This window comes from Marmota flaviventris, chromosome 2 (genome assembly GCF_047511675.1).
Source record: "Marmota flaviventris isolate mMarFla1 chromosome 2, mMarFla1.hap1, whole genome shotgun sequence".
NCBI lineage: Eukaryota > Metazoa > Chordata > Mammalia > Rodentia > Sciuridae > Marmota > Marmota flaviventris.
In genome coordinates, this window is record NC_092499.1 from 136804907 (window position 1) to 136827522 (window position 22616).

General features: G+C 48.2%; 2 protein-coding genes across 9 annotated transcripts in view; one reads left to right on the top strand and one right to left on the bottom strand.

Annotated features, from left to right (window-relative positions):
- Nucleotides 1-5830, bottom strand: part of Hddc3 (HD domain containing 3) — a 33719-nt gene extending 27889 nt beyond the window's left edge. For 3 of the 7 annotated variants that reach the window (XM_071608606.1, XM_071608607.1, XM_071608608.1), the window contains exons 1-5: nt 5641-5830; nt 5325-5380; nt 4974-5214; nt 2392-2518; nt 2247-2312 (exon numbers count right to left, since the gene is read on the bottom strand). In XM_071608606.1, the coding sequence (XP_071464707.1) occupies nt 2276-2312; nt 2392-2518; nt 4974-5214; nt 5325-5380; nt 5641-5800 (621 nt within the window). In that variant the 5' untranslated portion in view covers nt 5801-5830 and the 3' untranslated portion in view covers nt 2247-2275. Of the gene's footprint in view, nt 1-362; nt 878-2246; nt 2313-2391; nt 2519-4185; nt 4673-4973; nt 5215-5324; nt 5381-5640 lie in introns of those variants that run through there. The other 4 variants (XM_071608605.1, XM_071608609.1, XM_027955806.2 and 1 more) reach the window with 4 other exon arrangements.
- A 3158-nt stretch (nt 5831-8988) lies between these two features.
- On the top strand, nt 8989-22196 carry Unc45a (unc-45 myosin chaperone A). 2 transcript variants are annotated; one of them, XM_027919953.2, is made up of 20 exons: nt 8989-9086; nt 9307-9468; nt 9708-9744; nt 10034-10209; nt 11494-11586; nt 12182-12349; nt 13890-14058; nt 14411-14581; nt 15594-15765; nt 16633-16933; nt 17725-17819; nt 18053-18194; nt 18545-18685; nt 18836-18963; nt 19175-19241; nt 19872-19985; nt 20216-20331; nt 21077-21194; nt 21303-21458; nt 21578-22196. In XM_027919953.2, the coding sequence occupies exons 1-20, from the start codon at nt 9081-9083 to the stop codon at nt 21833-21835; spliced, it is 2790 nt and encodes a 929-aa protein (XP_027775754.2). In that variant the 5' UTR covers nt 8989-9080; the 3' UTR covers nt 21836-22196. The 2 variants fall into 2 exon arrangements, with proteins under 2 accessions (XP_027775754.2, XP_027775744.2); XM_027919943.2 differs by having other exon boundaries at nt 8990-9131.
- Nucleotides 22197-22616: the final 420 nt, after the last annotated feature.

Genomic DNA, 22616 nt, shown 5'->3' on the forward strand with positions numbered 1-22616 from the left:
GGGGTGCTATGCCACTGAGCTACATGCCAAACCTTTTTATTTTTGAGTTGAGGTCTCACTAAATTGCCCAACCAGGCCTCAGTGAGGTGCTGAGCCAGTGGGATTGTAGGCATACACCATTGTACCAGGCTAGAATTTGCATTTTGAATAAGCATCCAGTTGATTCTTGAGAGCACAAGGTTTGTAAATGGGCCTACTGTTTTGTTTTTTAATTTTTTAGTTGTAAGTGGGATACAATATGTTTCATTTTTATGTGGTGCTGAGGATTGAACCCGGTGCCTCACACATGATAGGTGGGCGCTCTACCACTACCACAACCCCAGCCCTAGGCCTACTGTTTTAAAGCAAGCAACAACCCTTAATCATGGAGCTCCAGCACTGAGGCTTACGGTTTTAATCAAACCTAGAACCAGAAGTAACTTCACCCAGAAGTAAGATTTGATTGCTTTCTGCAACCTTTCATCTACTTAGAACCACACATTTCTTTTGAAGTGGAAAGAGTTGTATGTCTAGTTGGAAGCATGGAAAGAAAGGCAGACACAGGCAAAGAGCTGGGTCTTTCCATGCAGAAAGAACCAGGCCCAGTGTTCAGATGTGGCTTGCATAGGGCATGATTGTAACCTTGAACACCTGTGCAGATAACATCTTTAGCCCGAACTTGACCTGCCTGATGTGATTGTGGTCAGCAAAAGGAAATAGCACTGGAGTCGTGGGTCATTCTAGAGTAGTAGGAATGAGATCCTCCAAGGTAAAGATCTCCCAACAAAATCTTTGTTCTTGCTGGGAAGGATGCTGCATGCCTGTGATCCCAGTGACTCAGGAGGCTGAGGCAGAAGGATTGCAAGTTCAAAGCCAGCTTCAGCAACTTAGGGAGACCCTGTATCAAAACATAAAAAGGGCTGGGAATGAGGCTCAGTGGGTAAACACCCTTGGTTTCAATTCCTGGTACCAAAAACATAAAACTTGGTTCTTCCCTAACGAAAATGTGTGCAAAGGACATTCAAAGGGCAAGTTTCAGTAAGAGATGACAGATCCCTTGAAGCATAACTTAGGTCAGTGGGCAAAAAATCCAGATCATAATTGCCAGGACCGATAGGGCAATACAAAGTGTTCATCCAAACTGGCTACTGACTTTGGACCTCCCTAGTAGAGAATAAACCTGAACTAAATGTGAACTCCACATAATTAGAGTAGCCTTGGCACAGGATGCCTGAGCTGGGGGTGAGGATTCCTAGGTATCTAGAATGTGACAAGGATTGAAGATTTGACAACAGGGTAGAGGACTTGAGAAGGTCCCTCAGAAGAAAGATTTCCTTGTAAGAATGTAGTGCTATGGTTTTAATGTGTGTCCCTCCAAAATTCATGTTGAAACAATCTCCAGTGCAACAATATGAAGAGATGGGGCCTTGGGAGGTTATTAGGTCTTAAGGGCTTCTTTCTGGTGAATAAGATAAAGGACCTTGTAAAAGGCCTCATGCCCTTCCCATACCAAACAACAACAACAAAAAAAAAACTTGGGGTGTAGATGTACTTTAGTGATAAAGCTCCAATCACTTATAGAACACACACACACAAAAATAAAGATGAAAAAAATTCTGAAGCTGGATGGTAGTGATGGTTAAACAACAATGTGAATATACATATTTTTTTCCTTTTTGTGTCTAGTACTGGGGATTAAACTCATGGGTGCTCTACCACTGAGCTACATCCCTAGCCCTTATTTTTGAGACAGGGTCTTGCTAAGTTGCACAGAGACTGGCTTCAAACTTGAGATCCTCCTGTCTTGGCCTCCTAAGGCACTTGGAATACAGATGTGCATCACCATCCTGGCACAATGTGAATCTACTTAATGCCACCTACTGTGCACTTAAAAATGGCTAAGATGGTAGATTTTCTTACATTTTACCATAACTTAAAATTCTTTTAAGAGCTGGGGGTGTAGCTCAGTGGTAAAGTGGGTGCTTAGCATGCAGGAGTCCCTGGGTTTGATCCACTGCACCAAAAGAAAACCCCAAACAAAAGAAAACCTTTGCCTGGTGCAGTGGTGAATGCCTATAATCCCAGCTACTCTGGAGACTGAGACTGGAGGATCTTGAGCCCATGAGTTCAAGACCAGCCTGGGTAACACAGCCAGACATCTCTTTAAAAAAATTTTTTTTCCTGATGTCTATAAAAACATATGAAGTAACTTTTAAAAATGTTACCTTATGGGGCTGGGGATGTGGCTCAAACGGTAGCGCGCTCACCTGGCATGCGTGCGGCCCGGGTTCGATCCTCAGCACCACAAACAAAGATGTTGTGTCCGCTGAAAACTAAAAAAAATAAATATTAAAAATTCTCTCTCTCTTTAAAAAGAAAAAAAAAAAAACTTTAAAAAAAAAAAAATGTTACCTTGTGCCCGGCCTGGTGGTGTACACCTGTAAACCCAGTGTCTTGGGAGGCTGAGACCAGAGGATCGCTAGTTCAAAGCCAGCCTCAGCACTGGTGAGGTGCTTAGAAACTCGGTGAGACCCTGTCTCTAAATAAAATACAAAATAGGGCTGGGGATATGGCTCAGTGGTTGAGTGCCCCAGAGTTCAATCCCTGGTACAAAAAACAAAACAACAACAACAAAAAAAACCTTGTGACAGTCTTCATCTTTGCATTCTAAAGGTACAGAGGGAATCAATGTTTATTAAACGTCCTAAAACTTTAAAATTTTTAACTTCAAATCACTTAAAAACTGCAGACTTATTTATGGTTTTATTGGCGTATTAGAGCTACACACAATAGGTTCATTTTGACATAATCACACGTGTGGAATAGAAGTTGACCCATTTCCGTCCCTAGTACGTTTCCCTTCTTCTCCACTTTACTCCATTTCCCCCATCTATTTATTGTTTTTATAAATTGACACTTTACACATAAAGATAGACTTCACCGCGGCACATTCACACACACACACACAGCACAATCTGGTCAACCTCATTCCACTGTTCCTCCCCACTGATCTCCCATTTTCATGGTGTCTCCCCTCTCCATCTTCCTGTTTATTTACTCTAGCTTCTGTATATGAGAAAACATTCGACCTTGACTGATTTATTCCACTTAGCATTTTCTCCAGTTCCATCCACATATTAGCAAATGTCACAATTTCATTCTTTATAGCTGAGTAAAACTCCATTATGTATATATTTCACATATTCTTTATCCACCTGTGATAGGCATGTGGGCTGATTCCATAATTTGGTTATTGTGAACTGCGTGCAAACTTACGTTAATATTTTAAGTGTAAGGAAGTTTAAAAAAAAATCTTGCAATTGCGCTTCCGCAAATTTTTTTTTTTTTTGTTACTGGGGACTGAGCCACTGAACTACACCCCCAGCCAGGGTATCGCTTAGTTGCCCAGACTGGCCTTGAATTTTGAGATCTTCCTGCTTCACAGCCTAAGGAGACGCTGGGATTTCAGGCGTGGATCACTGTGCCCGACGCAAAACTGATTTTAAATTAAAACCAAAATGTACCATACCCTGGTCTGCCTTAAGAGGATCACGCTGAACGTCATCAAAACCTGGGACAGTTTTATTTCAATGTCAGCTTTTTTGTTGCCCTTCACCTACTTTTTTCGAGGAACCCTATACTGGTACCTTCATTTGGATAAATAACCACCGTGGTCCTACATGAAACAGTCCCTAGTTTGACAGCTTTTCAAGACAACTAAAAAAACCCCAGCTGCTTAGCACTGATCAGCTAACCAACAACAGATTCACTCACCGGAACTGCCTCCCCAAAGCCACTTCCGGGACGTCCGGAAGTTCCTGTTGCTTAGCAACCGCGGGAACACCCAATTTCTTAGAGCGACTCCTAGGTGGACTGCCCATCACCTGGCGGTCTAGGGTAGAGAATAGAAGCCCCCACCGGCCGTCTCCTATTGGGGCTTCGGCCTCTCAGTGCCCAGGCAGGATTTCCAGTAAGCGCTGGTATTACTTTCCAGTTATTTTAATGAAGACCCTTTCTGTCTGTCTCGTAATCTGACCCTTATAATGACACAGCCCAGCTGTGAGAAGGAAGCCAGGCTCCAGGGGTTGAAGCCCTCAATCAGAAGGAGCTGACACCGGGGACACATTTTTGGAAACCTGCATTGTGGAGGACAAGCCTACAACATATCGGTGTCTACTGAGGAGGCTGGGGAAGGAGGAGAGCAACTTAAAACTTTACCCCACTTGCTTTATTTTCCATGATGACATCTAACCAGTGTTTATACAAGCACAGGTCTCTAAGGGGCTAGAGATCCCACCATGCAAAATAGTAAACAGACCCAGGACTTAGGAGAGGGCAGTGACTGGGTTAGAAATGGAGGGAGTACATCTGCTTCCCACATTCCAGGCTCAGTTTAGTTGGTGGGAAACCTTCAGAGTAAGAAAAAGCAAGTATTTTTAACCTTCAATATCTGGGCTGAGTGAAGCATGGAGGGAGATCAGGAGGCACTGAAAAACTTAAGTATGAATCCGGTCTGGCATGGGAGGGTTGGAGTCAGTAGCACCCATGGCTCCCAGCACTGCTCAGAGTGTCAGCCCACGCTCCTTGAACAGCTGTTTTAGAGCCTCTTCCAGTTGTTGGTTTGTTCCCTGAAGCCCCTTCACCACCTGTGCTGCCCACTCGAAGTATTCCTGGACGCGATGTTCTGACCATCCTGCATAAGAGTGGACAGAAACCTGCTAGTGTAATGCCAAGGACAACATTGCCTTTTGCTTACTGATTGGAGGGCTTGGTATAGGGCCATGAGATGAATTCCTGACGGAATGATTTGTCTTGAAAACTTCCTCTTGGCCCAGCTATTGTATTTTCACCTTATGAAAGAAGACTATTCTAGTAGGATTAGTTTGGGGAATTGAGAATGCCTAGACGCCCCCCCCTCCACTGATATGACTAACTTGTGATTTTTGAAGGGGGACATCTCTTCATGTTCCCTCAGAACCAGTGGGGAAACATACCCTCAGGGGTGCAGCGATTCAGGTCCCTCAGATTGTACAGCTTGTCTGCCAGTTTCACCAGTTTGGCCCCTGGGCTGCTGTGAGGTGCCTGCTCCACCTGTTGCCGCTTTCTCTCCAACTTGGGCAGAGTCTTGTCATCTGTTACCTCCTCCACCAAGCGCCGCACCTGTGCCCCAAAGTGCATCTCCACCTCATCCAGGGTAGTGTCTGTGTCTTCCACTGTGTCATGAAGCAAGGCCGCCTGGGGACAGGCTCCCTTTCAGTCCTGTGATGTCAACCAAGGGGTGCCCATTGCTGAAAGGGACCTCTGATCCCCACCCTGACCTCCTGGCAGAGAGGGGGTAAAGTTACCTGTAAGACCACAATGTCAGTGATTCCCGCCTCATGGGTCAGGATACGAGCCACACCTGGCAGGGCAAAGCAGGAATTAAGATCGGAGACAGCCTCACTGTTTTGGATTTTGGAGAGGCAGATGTAGCCCTTCACTAGCTGAGTGACCTTGAGCGAGTCCCTTATTCTCTTGGGGTGTTCACCGAACCAAGGGAATAATCATGCCTGCTGCCCCGGGTTCTTGTGAGGCTTAAATCATACCGCACAAACAGTGTCTGACACAAAGCTTGGGATAAAGTAGGTGCTCAATGAGGTGCACGCCCTTCACAGTACCCACCCCCACCCCCAGGCGCCGCTAGGGGTGCTTCCGGATCGGCGCGCCCACCGATGGGGTGGTTGATGTAGGGGGTCCCTTCTGGATCCTTCCGACGCTGCTGTTTATGCTTCCGAGCAGCGAAGTCTGCAGCCTCCAGCAGCTGCGCTGCTTCAGAGCCCATCGCGCGGATGGCGCTGGGGACTGTGTCAGGGGGAGTTGGATTGGAGCGTTTACAGCGCCTCCTTGCGCCTCGGAGGCCCAGGGATTGGAGAGGCTCTGATTCTAACAAGCTGCCACAGACTGGTTCCTCTTGGAACTGAAATTATGGCACAGAGAAAGACTGGTATGGAGAGCTTCATTCAGCATCACAGTCCTTATTCAGTGTGCTTCAGTGAGGGTTCAAGAAGGACAACAGTCTGGGGGCTGGTTTGTAACTCAGTGGTAGAGCGTTTCCCTAGCACGTGTGAGGCACTGGGTTCCATCCTCAGCGGCACATAAAAATAAAGAAAGAAAATAAAGAAAAACATAGTCTGGTTCTTTGGGAGCCCATAATCTGTGGAGAGAGGTGGGAGGGCAAACTGGAAATAAGGCAGTGGCCTCACAGTGTGCTAAGTCCAGTACTCAAAGGCATAGGAGACTATACAGGGTCCATAGAGAAGGAACAATTCAACTAGTCTCAGAGTCAGAGACAGCTTCTACCAAGAGTTAAAGGCAATCTTTAACCTGTAAGTGCTCTGAAACATTTTCAAAGGGCTCCATAAAGTTTTCCCTGAGGATGTGGGTCCTGTTACTATGGGCGACCAGCTCCACCTTTGGGCCTAAGAGACCCTAGGGCCTGACCTTCTGGAAAATTGGATCCTAAACTGGGAGCCCTGCCTAAATGTTTCAAATTTAGACTTCCAGTCAGCAGTAGTGTTTCCACAGGACTGTTTTTGTTTTCAGTGTTCAGGTAAAATTTGAGTTGCTTTCTTGTTCCATCGGGCCCCTGCTTTGGTCTCTAGGTAACTGCTGTGGGCCTCTGGGGTGCTGAGTCTTGTCCCTGTTGTTTTTGGAGCATGATGTTGTCTAGCCTAGATAGGTTCTGTGATAACACTTAATTAACTCTGCTGGCTAGTGACTTGGGTCTTCTGGAGAAATTCCCTGTCTTAGGGAATTACCTGGCAGCTATGAGGTATGAGGGGTCATAGAGACCTGGAGATGCCCCAGCTGGCTTTCCTGTGAGTTGGAATTGGCCTGTTGCTAAGTATACTCCAATCAAACAGGTAGTTTTTGTGTTTTGGCTGGTAACTGGGGGAGATGAGGCTCAGGAGGAAAGTTAATGAAGAGACTCACCCTTGGTTTACAGCTAGATTTGGTGGTTGCCACGTTGCGGTGGTTAGGGAGGGAAGCTCCATAAGCTGAAAACAGAGGTCCTGAAATGGAACCGTCAGAATTCCCAGGGCTTCCATGGCAGCCTCGAAGTTGAAGAGTAGGTAGATAGCGATATATTTGTCTCTAAATACTTGTCTATTTTTCAGGCCAATGGCTTATCTTTGGTCTCATCCATTAGTCCCTCCTCTATTCCTCTGAGCCTTTTCCCCTTTTGCTCAGAAAACCTTAGGTAGTTTAAAAGTACAGGCCTTTTTCCAGCAGGAGATAAAAACTGAGTGGCTTTCATCTCTCTAGAAGCCTGTAGTAGAAGAGCTTCAGGTTTGTGTTAATGGTGCCTAAGGGTGTCGGTGCTTTTGTATGTATGTATGTATTTATTTTTTCAGTACTAGGGATTGAACTCAGGGACTCACCCAGGCCTTTCTTTCTGTTGGTTTTAAATTTTGAGATAGGGTCTTGCTAAGTTGCCCAAGTTGACCTTGAACTTTCTATCCTCCTTGCCCCAACCTCTCAAGTAACTGGGATTATAGGCATGTGTCCACTTATGGTCCCAAGCCAATGCCTTTTTAAAATTTTTATGGTACTGAGGATTGAACCCAGGGCCTTGTTTATGCTAGGCAAGCACTCTACCTCTGAGCTACATCTCCATCCCTTTGATTTTTAATTCCTTGTTTTCTGCAGTCATGGCTTAGATAGAAAGATGATGGGGTTCCTAGAATCAAGGCTGAGGTGGAGGTGACTTCTCATGGGCTTCCAAAAAAGGAGGCCAGGCCCCTTGATGACAGGCCTGTCAGTGGGGCTGCTACTGCTCTTCAGTTGGATGACCTTTGCCCAGCCCACATCTCTCTCAGGTACAGCACTCTTTCATTCCCTGCAGGTGGTATGAGTTATTTGGGGAGTTGGTGAGGAGGGGAAGAAGGGACCTTCTATTTTGGTAGGGGATGATCCCTTTTCCTTTCTGGGAATTGTGGAATAGGGTTTGGACAGACTCCTCCTTCTTGTCTCCAGACCCCTTGTCTGTCTCTTCAGCATTGGCTTACCATCCCAACTTGTGCCAGACCACCCAGGATGCTGATGGCCGCCACTACTCTGGTTTCTTCTGTCCCCGGCTCTCTGATACTCCCGAGGAAGCCTACTGCTGTCACCTGCAGGCTGCAGGGGGCTACTGCTGTACCCGGGATGAATTTGAGGCCCTATACCAAGTCAACCTGTCTGCTCTTCCTCCGCCACCCATCCTTAGGTGAGAACTCCAGCCCCAGAGCCTTTGGAACAGGGTGTTCCAGTGCCTGGGAGTTTGTTCCTTAAATTCTGGGGTGGGAGACTTGTGACTTGCAGACCAGTAGAGGGCCAGACGGCAAACCGAAAATCACGTAAATCATAATTACAAACAACTGTGAAGGAAATGTTTAGGGGGCGGTGAAAGCGGGCAACCGGAAGCCATTAGCTTGTGCTGTGAAGTGGAGGGGGCTGGGGGCAATGTGTAAGCGGAAAGAATGTGTGCTCTAATCCGTGTGTTACACACATTGTAGTAGAAGGTTTTAATTCTGAATCTGCCCATGGGTGGCTTTAGGTATCTGTGAACTCCAAAATGTTCCTTTGCAAAATATGTGCGTGTGCAAATTTATTCAGGGAGAGGGGTCTGCGCTTTCTCCAGACTCGCAGGGGTCTGTAACACACGGTTGCCACTATCCTGATGGTCTCCCCTCTCCCACAGGGGCCCGGGTGCTTTCCTAGCCCTGGGCCTCTACAGCCTACTGATCGTGGCCCTGATGACCGCAGACCTCCTGCACTTCTGCAGCGGTCGGGGCCGGGGCGCTGGCCGGAGCTGTAGCCGCCGCAGGTCCCCCACTGGCTCCTCCGCTGCGCGCCCCCTGCAGGTCCCGGAGCTCACAAACTAGGTGCGCGTGCTAGAGGGGCGGAACCTCCTCCCCAGCGCCCCGCCCCTGCCGGGTCGCGCTCTCCTTGGCCCGCCCCTCTCTCACGCCGCCTCTGACTCAGAGCTGGGGCGCGTCAGCCACTGGCAGCTTCCAGAGCCCAGGGCCACCTCCGCCCCAGAGACTGCGCCTGCGCGGGCCCGGGACTTCGGCTCCGTGATGACTGTGAGTGGTCCAGGGACCCCTGAACCCCGACCCGTCGTCCCCGGGGTGCGTAGTCATCCTTCCGTGTCATCTCTCCTTCACAGTTACCCTGGGTATCTCCTGGCCTCCTTTCCCATTCTTAGCCCTCGATTGGACCCGCTCCCGACCCCTGCTCCCCTCTCCTAGCTCCCTTGTTCTTCCCTGAGCTGCCTCCCCGACGTTTCCATCCCATTCTCCACAGGCCAGCTCAGTGGAGCAGCTGCGCAAAGAGGGCAACGAGCTGTTCAAATGCGGAGACTACGAGGGCGCCTTATCGGCCTATACCCAAGCCCTAGGTCTGGGCGCGACGCCTCAGGACCAGGCCATTCTGCACCGGAATCTGGCTGCTTGTCACCTCAAGCTGGTGAGGGAAACTTGCCGCTCTTTCCCTGGCCTGCGTGGGTCCCTATTTGGCCCATCTTTGCTGCTGCTTGGGCTTGATCTGGGCATTCGATTTTCCCAGCTATGATTGCCAGATGTCTTCGGGCCTCAGGGTGTTGGGGGATCGGGTGACTCTGGAAAACAAGTGTATCTCTTCTGTCCCTTTAGTGCCTGGAAAGGGAGATGACCATCTTCTCAGGCTTCTGATCTTTTTTTCTACAGGAAGATTATGATAAAGCAGAAACGGAGGCATCTAAAGGTAAGGGAATATGGGCCCTCACGTGGAGCTGTGGGGCTTCTTTGGTGGGCAAGGACTCTGGGAGCACTGCACTATCTACTTTCTTCTCCTTTGGACCCTGAAACACATCTGCCTTCTTTCTTTCCCACTCCCTTGGGCATTTCCTTTTCCACAGTTACCCTCACCTTTTCTGAGGCTGAAGTACCCACGCATCCCCCCACCTTCCTCTGGCCCTGGAGATATTTCCCTCCTGCTCTTGCCTGGAGACGGTGGCCTCATGGGTGCTGACAGAGCTCCTGTTTGTGCTCAGCCATTGAAAAGGACGGTGGGGATGTCAAAGCACTTTACCGGAGGAGCCAAGCCCTAGAGAAACTGGGCCGCCTGGACCAAGCTGTCCTTGACCTGCAGAGATGTGTGAGCCTAGAACCCAAGAACAAAGTCTTCCAGGAAGCCCTGCGGAGCATTGGGGGCCAGATTCAGGAGAAGGTATGTGAAAGACTTGAGAGATTGGAGCATTGACCCCATGATGAAGTAGTCTGAATCAAGGGTATAGACACAGTTCTCTGGACAGGAGCTGCTGATGGCAAGTGAGCATAGAATGATGCTCAGCCATGCCAGTGGATAGGGAAAAGCAGGTTAAAATAATGGCACCATACTTTTTTGTGTGGTTTGTTTGGCAAATTTTTTTTTTTTTGAGGCCCTCAGCCTCTTGAGTTGCTGGGATTACAGATGTTTGCCATTGTGCCTGGACTGTCAATATATTTTTAATAAAGATATTGTTTCATGGTACATATATTTATATATTTTTAAATACAGCTGATGAAAACTAATTTTTATACCTTTATTTTATTCATTTATTTTATGTTGTGCTGAGAATTGAACCCAGTGCCTCACACATGCTAGGCAAGTGATCTACCACTGAGCCATAACCCCAGCCCTACTACATATATTTTTAAATTAATTGAGGGAAAATAATTCAAAGACTGTCATGAACTCTAACCAAAGTTTGAATTAACCAGATAATGTGTTGTTAAAATATGCAGTAGAAGCAAATAATACAATGGCAAACACTTTATTGACAGGTTGAGACCTGGGAAAACAAATAGTTTTCCTCTCATTGCTAAATCTGTTTGGATGGCAGCAGCTGCCTATATGTAGAGAAGGACTAGGAAGCATATTTCCTGGGCCTAGCAAGGGAATGTGCTGTGCTTGATTAGTCATGTCTGCCATGGATGCAAGAGGAGAAGTGGGGACTAGGTTTGTGCCATCATCGATGCCTAATCACCTGGGGATGGGTAGGTAAGTAGGCTTAGGATGGTCTTGCTTGTTCAGATTAAAAAAAAAAAAAAACTGTCAAAAAGAGAATTCTGAGCTAAAAGAAGTGTCAGCAACTGCCTTCCAACCTTCCAGCTCCCTTGATGAGTATGCCATGAGTTCTCTACATAGATGGCACCACTGTCAGTGGGTTTCCTTGTGGCTAATAGGATACCTCCCCTTCCAAAGAGCACTATCTTTAGCATTGGTGCTGTTCCTGTTGCCCAAACAAGAATTAGCTCAGAGAGGAAAATCACTTCAGGAAATTTAGGAGGAGCTTCCCAGCAAGTCTCTTCCTGCCCATGGTAGCGTGGTGCTAGCCCTGAGCCCAGACATCCTCACTGTGCCTCCCAGAAACAGGAGCCAGGCCTTGGAGGAGACGGAGAGAACAGCAAGGAATGTGATATCTCTGGCCAAGAGAAGTGATTGCTTCTGTGTTTTACTCGTTTGTCCTAGGTACGATACATGTCCTCAACAGATGCCAAAGTGGAACAGATGTTTCAGATACTGTTGGACCCAGAAGAAAAAGGGACTGAGAAGAAGCAAAAGGTATAGGGCCTTGAGTGAGCCCATGGGGGCTGAACTCCTGGATCTGCCCATTCATAGTCCTCTATCTCTTCCCTGGTGTTGGTCTCAGAAACCCCTTTGCTGGCCTGGTCTGATGTATGTTGCTGTTTGAATCATGGGTCCTAGATGGTAGCTCTGAGGGCTTGGAATCATAGTATGAACCAAGAAAAGGGAACCAGTATTGAAGAGTGACTTGTTGGCCAGTCCTCTTCCAGGAGCTAGGTATACAGAGGTAACTGAGGCACTGTCCCTACCTTTCAGGCTCTGCTGAAGACTTAGGACCACATTTGTTCTAACCATCAACTCTGAGAGCAGGGTTTCCCCTCTACCTAGAAGGAAGCTTAGAGAGGTTAAATTTATGGCCAGTGTCACTCAGCCACTAAGTGGAAGTGGGGAGGTCCAGAGCTCAGTGCCTCTGCTTAACCTGTCCCATGCTACATACAGTGTCAGTGTTGTAATGTACTTTGTGTGTGTGTGGTGTGTGCTGGGAATGAATCCAGTGCCTCATGCATGTTAGAGAAGTGCTCTACCACTGAGCTACATCCCCAGCTCTTATAATGTGCTTCCGTCGACACAGGCTTCTCAGAACTTGGTGGTGCTGGCCCGAGAGGATGCTGGAGCTGAGAAGATCTTCCGGAGCAATGGGGTTCAGCTCTTGCAACGCCTGCTGGACACTGGAGAAACTGACCTCATGCTGGCAGCTCTACGTACACTGGTTGGCATTTGCTCTGAGCATCAATCACGGGTAGGTAGGGCAGAAGATCTAGTTTATTGCTTCAGTCCATTTGTCTGTCCATCCATCTATCTATGTATTCAACAATCCATTAATTTATCTACCTTCCATCCATTCTTCTACCCTTCATCTTATTCCAAAAAGAACTTGAGGCAGAGTATAGGATGAAAAATAAAAATAATACCTAAAAGACCAACGTGAATTAGTATGAAGTAGGGCACCCTGAGCACTGCTTTCTTGCAGCTAGCTCACACAAAAACACCTGGTCACTGACTCATTTAGTGTCCATATGCTCAGAAAGGGGTCCTAGAGATCAAATTGGCAGCCAGGCATGGTGGCACAGGTTTCTAATCTCAGCAATTCAGGGAGGCTGAGGCAGGAGGATTGCAAGTTCAAGACAGCCTCTGCAACTTAGTGAGACCCTGTCTCAAAATAAAAAATAGAAAGGACTGAGAATGTCGCTCAGTGATTGTGTATCTCTGGGTTGAATCCCTAGTACCAAAAAAAAAAAGAAAGAAAAGATCAAACTGGCTTTTCTTCTAGAGAGGGGTCCTCACTTAGAGTTATGTGGTCAAAGATGTCACCCATAACATTTTTATCATGGAGATAGTGACTTTACATGTAGAAACTACCTGACCCTGACATGATTCTCAGCACAGAGAGTATAGCCAGAATGGTCCTGCTCTTGGACCAGTGTAGTAAAGTCCATGCTCTCAGCTCTTTCTTGAGCTGGCTTGATCTAGCAGACAGGGACTTGACCCTTGGTTGCTTTTAGAGGAAACTACAACTTGTAAATCAGAAGTGGAACTGTGAAGTACTCAAAGAAATTCCCTTTCACATTTTTTTTTTAGGCTGGTGGGGTTGGGTTGGGTGCATACTGAGGTTGAACCGAGGGCCTTGGACACTCTGAGCAAGCATTCTACTGCTGAGTTACATCCCCAGCCCCTCAATGAAGTCTCTTTGGGCCAAGTATGGGCTATTTTTCTTGGCCTCCCAACAGGTCAAGAATGGTTGAACCATGTAAATTTTGTTTTCTCCTTCAGCTTCTGGAAGGAGCCAGTGATGGGTTCACATGGACCTTATGGGGTTCTCCAGATGAAGATTGGGGTAGAGAGGCCTTGCAGGTTCATTCCACTCATGTTCACATCCTCTAGCTATGGACAGACGTCAGGGCTGTGGTTAGGGAGGAATAAGGTGGCTATAGGCCTGGGGCTTAGGTACCTTTGTCCAGTTTATGTTTCTCTTCTTGAGGAGACGTGAAACAAAGTAGTTGCTCCCTGGGCCAGAGTGTTTTTTGTCTTCTAATTGGACCAAGGAGAGCAGAGGTAAGGACTCCTCTGGAATGTTTTCTTTAGGAAGCCTTTCAAATGCAATTTTTTTGGCATGACCCCAGGTCACACCATCTGTCAGGCCTGCTTTGTGCTCTCTTGGAGATGGTTCTTCCTCCCAAATGTTTTCTCACCTCTGACCACACTCTCCAACTCAGAGTTAGGAAACTCTATGGCTGCCGTTCATTGACCAGAGGCTTCTATCTGCCTCTCTCCCATTCCAGACAGTGGCAACCCTGAGTGTGCTGGGAACTCGACGAGTGGTCTCCATCTTGGGTGTGGAAAACCAGGCTGTGTCCTTGGCTGCCTGCCACCTGCTACAAGTTATATTTGATGCCCTCAAAGAAGGTGTCAAAAAAGGTTTCCGAGGCAAAGAAGGTGCTATCATTGTGGGTGAGTGAAGCAGGCCTGCAGTTTTTTGTCATGTTGTTATTGTGGAGGGGATGGGGCTGAACCAATGAGGCTAGTTCTTTTGGGACCAGACTTGCAGCTGCAAGTTGGTTAGGAAATGGCTTGGTGACAGGATTTTACTCTAGATTCTAAGTAGCCAAGATGCTTGAGGGTAAGGCTGGAGTTCAGGCATGAGCCTAGATACAGTTCCCCCTGTGTCTTCTTGGCTTGTTGGGGGAGTTCAAACGTCAGACTGGGATGGGCCACAGTGGATCCCACTAATGTCCTCTTTTTGGTGCTGAGAATTGAACCTAGGGCCTCTGTATGCTAATCACTGATGTGTCCTTGTTGCCAGATCCTGCCCGGGAGCTGAAGGTCCTCATCAATAATCTCTTGGAGCTACTGACTGAGGTTGGGGTCTCTGGCCAAGGCCGAGATAATGCTCTGACCCTCCTGATTAAAATAGTGCCCCGGAAATCACCTAAGGATCCCAACAATAGCCTGACTCTCTGGGTTATTGACCAAGGTAGGTGATATAGTTTACAGAAATTTGCTTAGGTAGCTGAGGACTGTTTATCCATAGGAGTGATCAGAAAAGGAGCAAACACACAGCCATGCATCTGCTTCAAAGTACATCCTATGGCCTTCATAGTACCCTTAGGAACTTAAAGTTAGACCCTTTGATTGTGTATGTGTGCAAAGGCATACATACCAAGCAGGCCTGAAATAGCAGGTTAACAGAAGGATTGGATTGGCTTTTTTTTTTTTTTTTTTTTAGTTGTAGTTGGACACAATACCTTTATTTTTATGTGGTGCTGAAGATCAAACCCAGCGCCTTGCACGTGCTTAGGCGAGTGTTCTATGGCTGAGCCACAACCTCAGCCCCTGGATTGGCTTTCTTTTTCTGAAGGTTTTGTTTATTTATTGGAACTAAACCCAGGGGCACTCTACCACTGAGCATGTCCCTAGCCCTTTTTAAAAAGTTTTTATTTTGAGACAGTCTTGCTAAATTGCTGAGGCTAGCAATTGAACGTGTGATCCTTCTGTCTCAGTCTCCAGAGTGACTGAGATGTACCACTGTACCTGGCTGAAAAAAAACAAATTTTAATATGTTGGTTTACTCCTCTTTTTTCCCAAAAAAAAAGATAAATAAGAAAAGGTTTGAAAAGGCCATGCTGAGCACCTCTGCCAGGTCCCTTTGCACCCCTCAGCTTTTTTGTTATCATAATGATCCTCTGAACCCTGGGTGTTATTTTTCCCTTAGTTTTATAGAGCAGGAACTTCAGAGCCCCAGAATATTTGGTCCCATAGGGCTGGCATGCAGACCTCACTTTTGAGGTCCTTCCCTGACCCACAGCAGCCTCCTGGAGGTTGTATATCCACCAGCCATGTTCTCTGTGCTGCTTTGATGTGATTGTCTGAACTCTGTGACTTCTCGGCTGAGAAGGAGGTAGTCCTGCTTGTCTCCTGGAAAGCCATGTCTCTTTACATAGGGGTTGGAATTGGTGTTCTACTGACTAAATGGAGTCTCTTTTCAGGTCTGAAAAAGATCTTGGAGGTGGGGGGCTCCTTGCAGGATCCTCCTGGGGAGCTTGCAGTGACAGCAAATAGCCGTATGAGTGCCTCCATTCTCCTCAGCAAGCTCTTTGATGACCTGAAGTGTGATGCTGAGAGGGAGAATTTCCACCGACTCTGTGAAAACTACATCAAGTAAGGGAGTCTGCCCTCTTTCTCATTTCCAGGGATTCCAACAAAAAAGTTCTGACTTCTTTGGGAAGGGGCATAAGTGACAGGCTTTCATCAGGAAAAGCAACTTTGGGGAGGACTGGCAGGGGCTAGACAAAGTGCCCCAAGATGAGTAAGGGAGTCTTGCTATGTTGTCCAGGCTGGCCTTGAACTCCTGGACTCAAATGATCTTCTTGCCTCAGCCTCCCAAGTAGCTGGGACTACAAGTGCATGCCACTGTGCCCTGCCCAGACTCTCTTCTTGTTCCCATGTGACTTCACTAGGGAGGTTCTTTCTCAAATCAGTTTTCCAGTAATGCAATGAATGTATCAAGTGCATACCTTTACTGCATACTTTTTTTAGTGGTTGATGGACCTTTGTTTTATATACAGTTTATATACAGTTCTGAGAATTGAACCCAGTACCTCCACACACGCTACCACTGAGCTACAATAGCCCAACTAGGCACTTTCCATGTATTCATTCCAACACAGAGGGGAAACATGATACTGCTTGCCCTTAAAGAGCTTATAGCTTTGGGGGAAATGACAGATGATAAACTGTGAAATAAACAGAATGATCTCAGTACAAGAAAGGAAGTAAACAGGATGGTGTGAGTGACAGTAGCCTTTGTTAGGTGGTATGTCATCAGGGAAGACTTGAATGAAAGTAGATAAAGATAATTGGGGTGACCATTGTCATCCTGGTGAGAGAGCCCTTGTCTTCCTTTGGCAGCTTTTCTTGCAATTTCTTTCCAAGTAGTTTAGGTGCCTGGTCAGTGGAGGGAAGCAAGGAAAGGAGAGTACCTTCATGCATGCCTTGGTGTGACAGCTATCACTCTATTCCTCTCAGGAGCTGGTTTGAGGGCCAAGGGCTGGCCGGGAAGCTACGGGCCATCCAGACAGTGTCCTGCCTCCTGCAGGGCCCATGTGACGCCGGCAACCGGGCCTTGGAGCTGAGTGGTGTCATGGAGAGTGTGATTGCTCTGTGTGCCTCTGAGCAGGAGGAAGAGCAGCTGGTGGCCGTGGAGGCTCTGATCCATGCAGCTGGCAAGGCCAAGAGGGCCTCATTCATCACTGCCAATGGTGTCTCGCTGCTAAAGGACCTGTATAAGCGTAGTGAGAAGGACAGCATCCGCATCCGGGCACTGGTGGTGAGATGGACAGGCTGAGGGTGGGCATGGAGGTGGATGAGCATGGGTGCTGACGTGGCTGGGTCTCACTGTACAGTCTTAGCACCCTGTAAGTGAAAGTAAGATATATAAGGCCTGGTTCCTCCTGACAAGCCAGGTACTTTTTTTTTTTTTTTTTTGAGTTGTGAATGGACAGAATGCCTTTATTTTATTTAATTATTTTTATGTGGTGCTGAGGATTGAACCCAGTGCCTCACACGTGTTAGGCAAGTGCTCCACCGCTGGAGGAGAGTTGGGGATATAGGGTGTCACATGCTGTTCCCCTGCTGGTAAGAAAGGCTGAGCCTGCAGGAATCAGGCAGTGTCCCCAGGAACTGGCGGCTTGGGCATTGTCTAGCCTTCCATGAGCCTACTGTGGCCACGGACTTGTGGAAGCTGTCCTTCCTTCTTGGGTCACTTAGTCCTGGATTTCTCTATCCCATAAGGCCATGCTAAAACACCTGTTTTTTCTCTACACACATATTGGCTCCACTTGCAAAGAGGTTTATTGTAGACCTAGAATGGAACAGAACAATTCTCAGTGTAGATTGGGAAGGGCTGGAATCTAGGAAGCCAGGGTGCCAGTCACTACCAGGCTCTATGTCGTGTGGCCATCTCAACAGGCAATCATTGCCTAATGCTGAGATGGTAGCCTGGTGGAGAAGGTGCTGATTTGTGTATCAGCTTTAAGAGAGCCGAAGCAGAGAATTTGGGAGGAAGCCTAAACTAGGCATGGAGGAGGGCAGACAATGTGTCCTGTCTTCTTTTTCCAGGGACTCTGCAAGCTTGGTTCAGCTGGAGGGACTGACTTTAGCATGAAGCAGTTTGCTGAAGGCTCTACTCTGAAGCTGGCCAAGCAGTGTCGAAAGTGAGTGGTGTTGCTGTGGCTCCACACCTGTCAGAGCTCGGGGGTGGGGGGTTTGGATAGAGGGCTTTCTGTCCCAGGCAGGGGCTGTTCTCCCCTAGGCAAACTCTTCTGGATGCCGGCACATTGTTTCTGTATGTTGACAGGATGCCCAAGCCTCTGACTTTTCTTTATCCTGATATATTCTTTCCCATTCCCCAATTCAGATGGTCATTCACTCCCCTGCATGTCCCCAGGTGGCTATGCAATGACCAAATCGATGCGGGCACTCGGCGCTGGGCAGTGGAGGGCCTGGCTTACCTCACCTTTGATGCTGATGTGAAAGAAGAGTTTGTGGCAGATGAGGCTGCTCTGAAGGCTCTGTTCCAGCTCAGTAGGGTAGCTCTGTGGGTTCCTGCTGTCACCCTGGGGACACCATTTAGGATATAGTTTACCAGGCTTTCTTGGCAGGTCTTGGACTTGGTATTGCAATTCCAGGGAGCAAGGGCTGGCAGCCTGAGCAGCTACTCTATGTTGCCTGGGCAGCAGCAGTGTCAGGGAAGATGAGCTTTTTGGAGGAATGGGGGAGGTCAAGTTTGTGAGCTCCCTAAGTCTGGGGCCTTGGGAGGTTCCCAGATTCACCCTGATGTCCAGGTGGAACAGCAGAGGGTGAAACAGGGCCCCAGACCTGGCAGCATTCACTACTCTGTCCTGGACTGGCCAGCTGAACTTCCCTCTGTTCCTGGCAGTCCGAGGAGAGGTCGGTGCTCTTCGCAGTTGCTTCAGCACTGGTCAACTGCACCAACAGCTATGACTATGAGGAGCCTGACCCCAAGATGGTGGAGCTGGCCAAATATGCTAAGCAGCACCTGCCTGAGCAGCACCCTAAGGTAAGGGGTACACTAGAAGAGTCTTGGAGTTTGTCTGTTGTTGGGAACAGCTGGCTTTTTGTTTCCATGTTTATCAATCTCTGCTGTGAGAAGGGCTCCCTTCCCCTGTCTGGTTGGCCAAGGCCCTTCCTAAGCTGTGTCCTTCTCTAGGACAAACCGAGCTTTGTGAGGGCTCGGGTGAAGAAGCTGCTGGCAGCAGGTGTGGTGTCAGCCATGACATGTATGGTGAAGACTGAGAGCCCTGTGTTGACTAATTCCTGTAGAGAGCTGCTCTGTAGGTAAGGCTGCCTTGAGTTGGCATGAGAGCTCTCCCAACTCTTAGGCCTTGTCAGGCTGCTAGTGTGACTGTAGGTGGAAGAGGTCCTGGGACTGTGGGCCTCTTGGAGCAAGGGAGGCCATTTGCCTGCCTTTCTTTGTTGAGCCCAAGAATGGAGTATCTGCTTGTCAGAACCTCAGACCCCTCCACCCACTACTGTCTTCTCCCTGCAGAGTCTTCCTGGCTTTGGTAGAAGAGGTGGAGGACAGAGGCACTGTGGTTGCTCAGGGGGGAGGCAAGGTGAGCTGGTTTACCTATTTCTTCCTGATGCTAAGCCTTTAGCTTATAAAACATGATTCAGTACCTGTTATGCCAGAGATAAGGGTTGAATGTGGCATGGAAGGACATTATTAGTGACCATCAGGAATAGCTTCCTACAGAGTTAGTGATGCTGATGTGGGCGGGTTCTTCAGAGTACCTCAGTGTTTTATGCCCATTAAAATCCTGAGCTCACCTCCCTTTCTCTTTTCTCACTTACTTCCATGGCCCATGGCCCCACAATCCATAACTATTTTTTTTTTTTTTAAAGAGAGAGGGAGAGAGAGGGAGAGAGAGAGATAGAATTTTAATATTTATTTTTTAGTATTTGGCAGACACAACATCTTTGTTTGTATGTGGTGCTGAGGATCGAACCGGGGCCGCATGCATGCCAGGCCAGCGCGCTACCACTTGAGTCACATCCCCAGCCCCATAACTAACTCTTAACAGGTGTTTGAGCAAGAGTTTGAGTAGTTTAATGAGAGACCTCTGGTGAATAGCATCTGAGCAGGAAGTGTTGTCAAGCCTGGAGAGAGAAGGAGAAGGGTGGGGGCACAGTTTGGCTTGCATTCCCAGGCATGTCCTGGGCCACTGATGGGCTTGTTCCTACAGGCTCTGCTTCCGCTGGCTCTGGAAGGCACTGAAGTGGGACAGACAAAGGCAGCCCAGGCTCTTGCAAAACTCACCATTACCTCCAACCCAGAGATGACCTTCCCTGGTGAGCGGGTGAGTGCCTTCTTGACTCAATCGTAGCCTCTCCTCCACCCTCACTGGGCCCAGATGGCCTCTTGCTAGGGCTACTCCTTGGGACCAACATGTATCAGTAGCTTTGCTAAGCCCTAGGGTAGGGGAAAGCCTTAGCAGCACTCTCTTGGAGGGTGGACTCCTCCCCGTGGGGTTAGTGGAATAGCAGGGGCTGTGGTGATTAGCCCTGACCAGTGGGGGGCATATCACAGATCTATGAAGTGGTCCGGCCCCTCGTCTCCCTATTGCACCTCAACTGCTCAGGATTGCAGAACTTCGAGGCGCTCATGGCCCTGACAAACCTGGCGGGGATCAGTGAGAGGCTCAGGTAAGGGGTAAGGGCTGGGTGGGACATCAGGATTTGTATTATCCCTGGTAGATTACAGTCAATCATTGGCTTATTGGAGCCTCATAGTGACTCCTCTGTATCATACAGATGAGGAGACAGGCCAGGAGAGGCACCAAGACATTGGGTGAGAACATTGCAGGTTCTAGAGACTACCTGGCTTCAAATCTTGACCTCAGTAATTGCCAGTGTGTAACTTCAAGCAAGTTACTCATGGCTGTGTCTCAGTTTCCCCTTCTGTGAGTGGGATGATTATAGTATCTAGCTCATGAAGTAGTGGTAAGAAGAATTAAATGAGAAAATACATGTAAAAGTAATTAGCACATAGGCATTTTGGTCCCCTAGCAATGTGTTCAGTATGTATTTGACAAAATACTAATTGTGATCTTGAGCACATTACTCACCACTCAGTCCCAGTTTCCCCTTCTACAAAATGTAAAGATAATCATACCTGCTTTCATAATGGGGTTGTGGTGAGGAATAAGTAAAATAATCCAAACAGCTGAACAGGTTAAGTGCTCAATCGTTAGGGTTTAAATAGCACTGCTATTGCCACTGCTCTGTTGGCCTACTGCCTATTTGTGAGCATTTTCCACAGTCTTATGCTGTTTCCTAGGCCTAGTCAGAAGGCTAGAAACAACTGCAGTTCATATCTGGTACAGCCCTGTCAATGGACATTCCCAAGGGAAATCCCTGATGATGCTGACTCGTCTACCTTTGTCTTCAGACAGAAGATTCTAAAGGAGAAAGCTGTGCCCATGATTGAGGGTTACATGTTTGAGGAACACGAGATGATCCGCCGGGCAGCCACAGAGTGCATGTGTAACTTGGCCATGAGCAAGGAGGTGAGTGATGGTCCAGGTTGTCCTGTCATGCAGAGATGGAGTTGACCCTGTGCCCTGGATGGGCTTTGCACCCAGATGACATGGTTCTGTCCCTCCATATGACCACAGGTGCAGGACCTCTTTGAAGCCCAGGGCAATGACCGGCTGAAGCTGTTGGTGCTATACAGTGGAGAAGATGATGAATTGTTACGGCAGGCAGCTGCTGGAGGCTTGGCCATGCTCACGTCAATGCGACCCTCACTGTGCAGCCGCATCCCCCAAGTGGTCAGTGCTGTTCTTAGTGGGGGAGGATAGGTGACCCTCATGGTGTTGGTGGAGGATGTCCCAGGGTGTAGGTGTGTTCTCCACCAGGATTGAGCCTATTGCTGCCCTGTTTCTTGCAGACCACACATTGGCTGGAGATCCTACAGGCCCTGCTTCTGAGCCCCAACCAGGAGCTGCAGCACCGGGGTGTTGTGGTGGTGTTGAACATGGTGGACGCCTCTAAGGAGATTGCCAGCACCCTGATGGAGAGTGAGGTGCTAGAGATCCTGTCAGTCCTGGCTAAGGGCGAGGAAAGCCCTGTTACTCGGGCTGCTGCAGCCTGCCTAGGAAAATCAATGGAATACGGGCTTATCCAACCCAACCAGGATAAAAAGTGAGGGCTGCCCTTGTCCCAAGGCTCTCACACACACTACCTATTGCACTGAGAATAAGGACAGAAGCAGCTTTGGTTGATGGGCCCTGGGATACCAAACACTCTTGCCTCTCCTCCACAGCTGCACTTTGACAATCTGTTGAGTTATGGATCATAATCAGTCATACAGCCCTGCTCTGCCAGCACTGCCTTGAGCCTACTCACAGGGGCCCTATTTCTTCACCGCTGTAGAGAGCTGGGGAGGGGCATTACAACTCTGCCTGTGGATTCTAGGCATCAGGAAGGGCATATCAGTAACCTCTTAGCTGTGAGCATCCTTTCAGTCTGTTAGGTCTGCCCCTCTAATAAAGTGTATGGTACTCAAATGTGTGCTCTGTCTCTGAGCAGGGAGGACTCTGTGGGCAGGAGCTGGATATGGGTGAGTGTACAGTAGAGTTCTGTAGCAGCAGGAGGACCACCTTTATGGAAGGAATCTGATCGATTTACCTCTCCGGGGCCCACTGAGTTGCTTTTAATCCTGCTGGAGAGAGAAGGGGTAAGACCAAGAAGCTAGTCAATAGAAACCATTCAGTTTCCTGGAAATAAATGGTTTTAGGATATGGACTCCCATGTTTGCCCTTCAGTATTTTTGTCTTTATGAGTCTTGGTGACCTCCAGTCAGGCAGTGCTTGGGATCTGGGGTTGGTGTTGTTATGCCAGATTCGTGGGACCCCAGTAGACCTCCAGGAGCCGAATCTGATGCAAGCACACAAGAGTCTTTATTGCAAGCTCAAACCTGGACTCAC

Coding starts and splice junctions, on each gene's coding strand:
- Unc45a (XM_027919943.2), top strand. CDS start 9,081: ATGACTGTGAGTGGTCCAGGGACCCCTGAACCCCGACCCGTCGTCCCC. Junction 11,587..12,181: donor GGACTGAGAAGAAGCAAAAG/GTATAGGGCCTT, acceptor CCGTCGACACAG/GCTTCTCAGAACTTGGTGGT. Junction 17,820..18,052: donor CTGGCCAAGCAGTGTCGAAA/GTGAGTGGTGTT, acceptor GCATGTCCCCAG/GTGGCTATGCAATGACCAAA.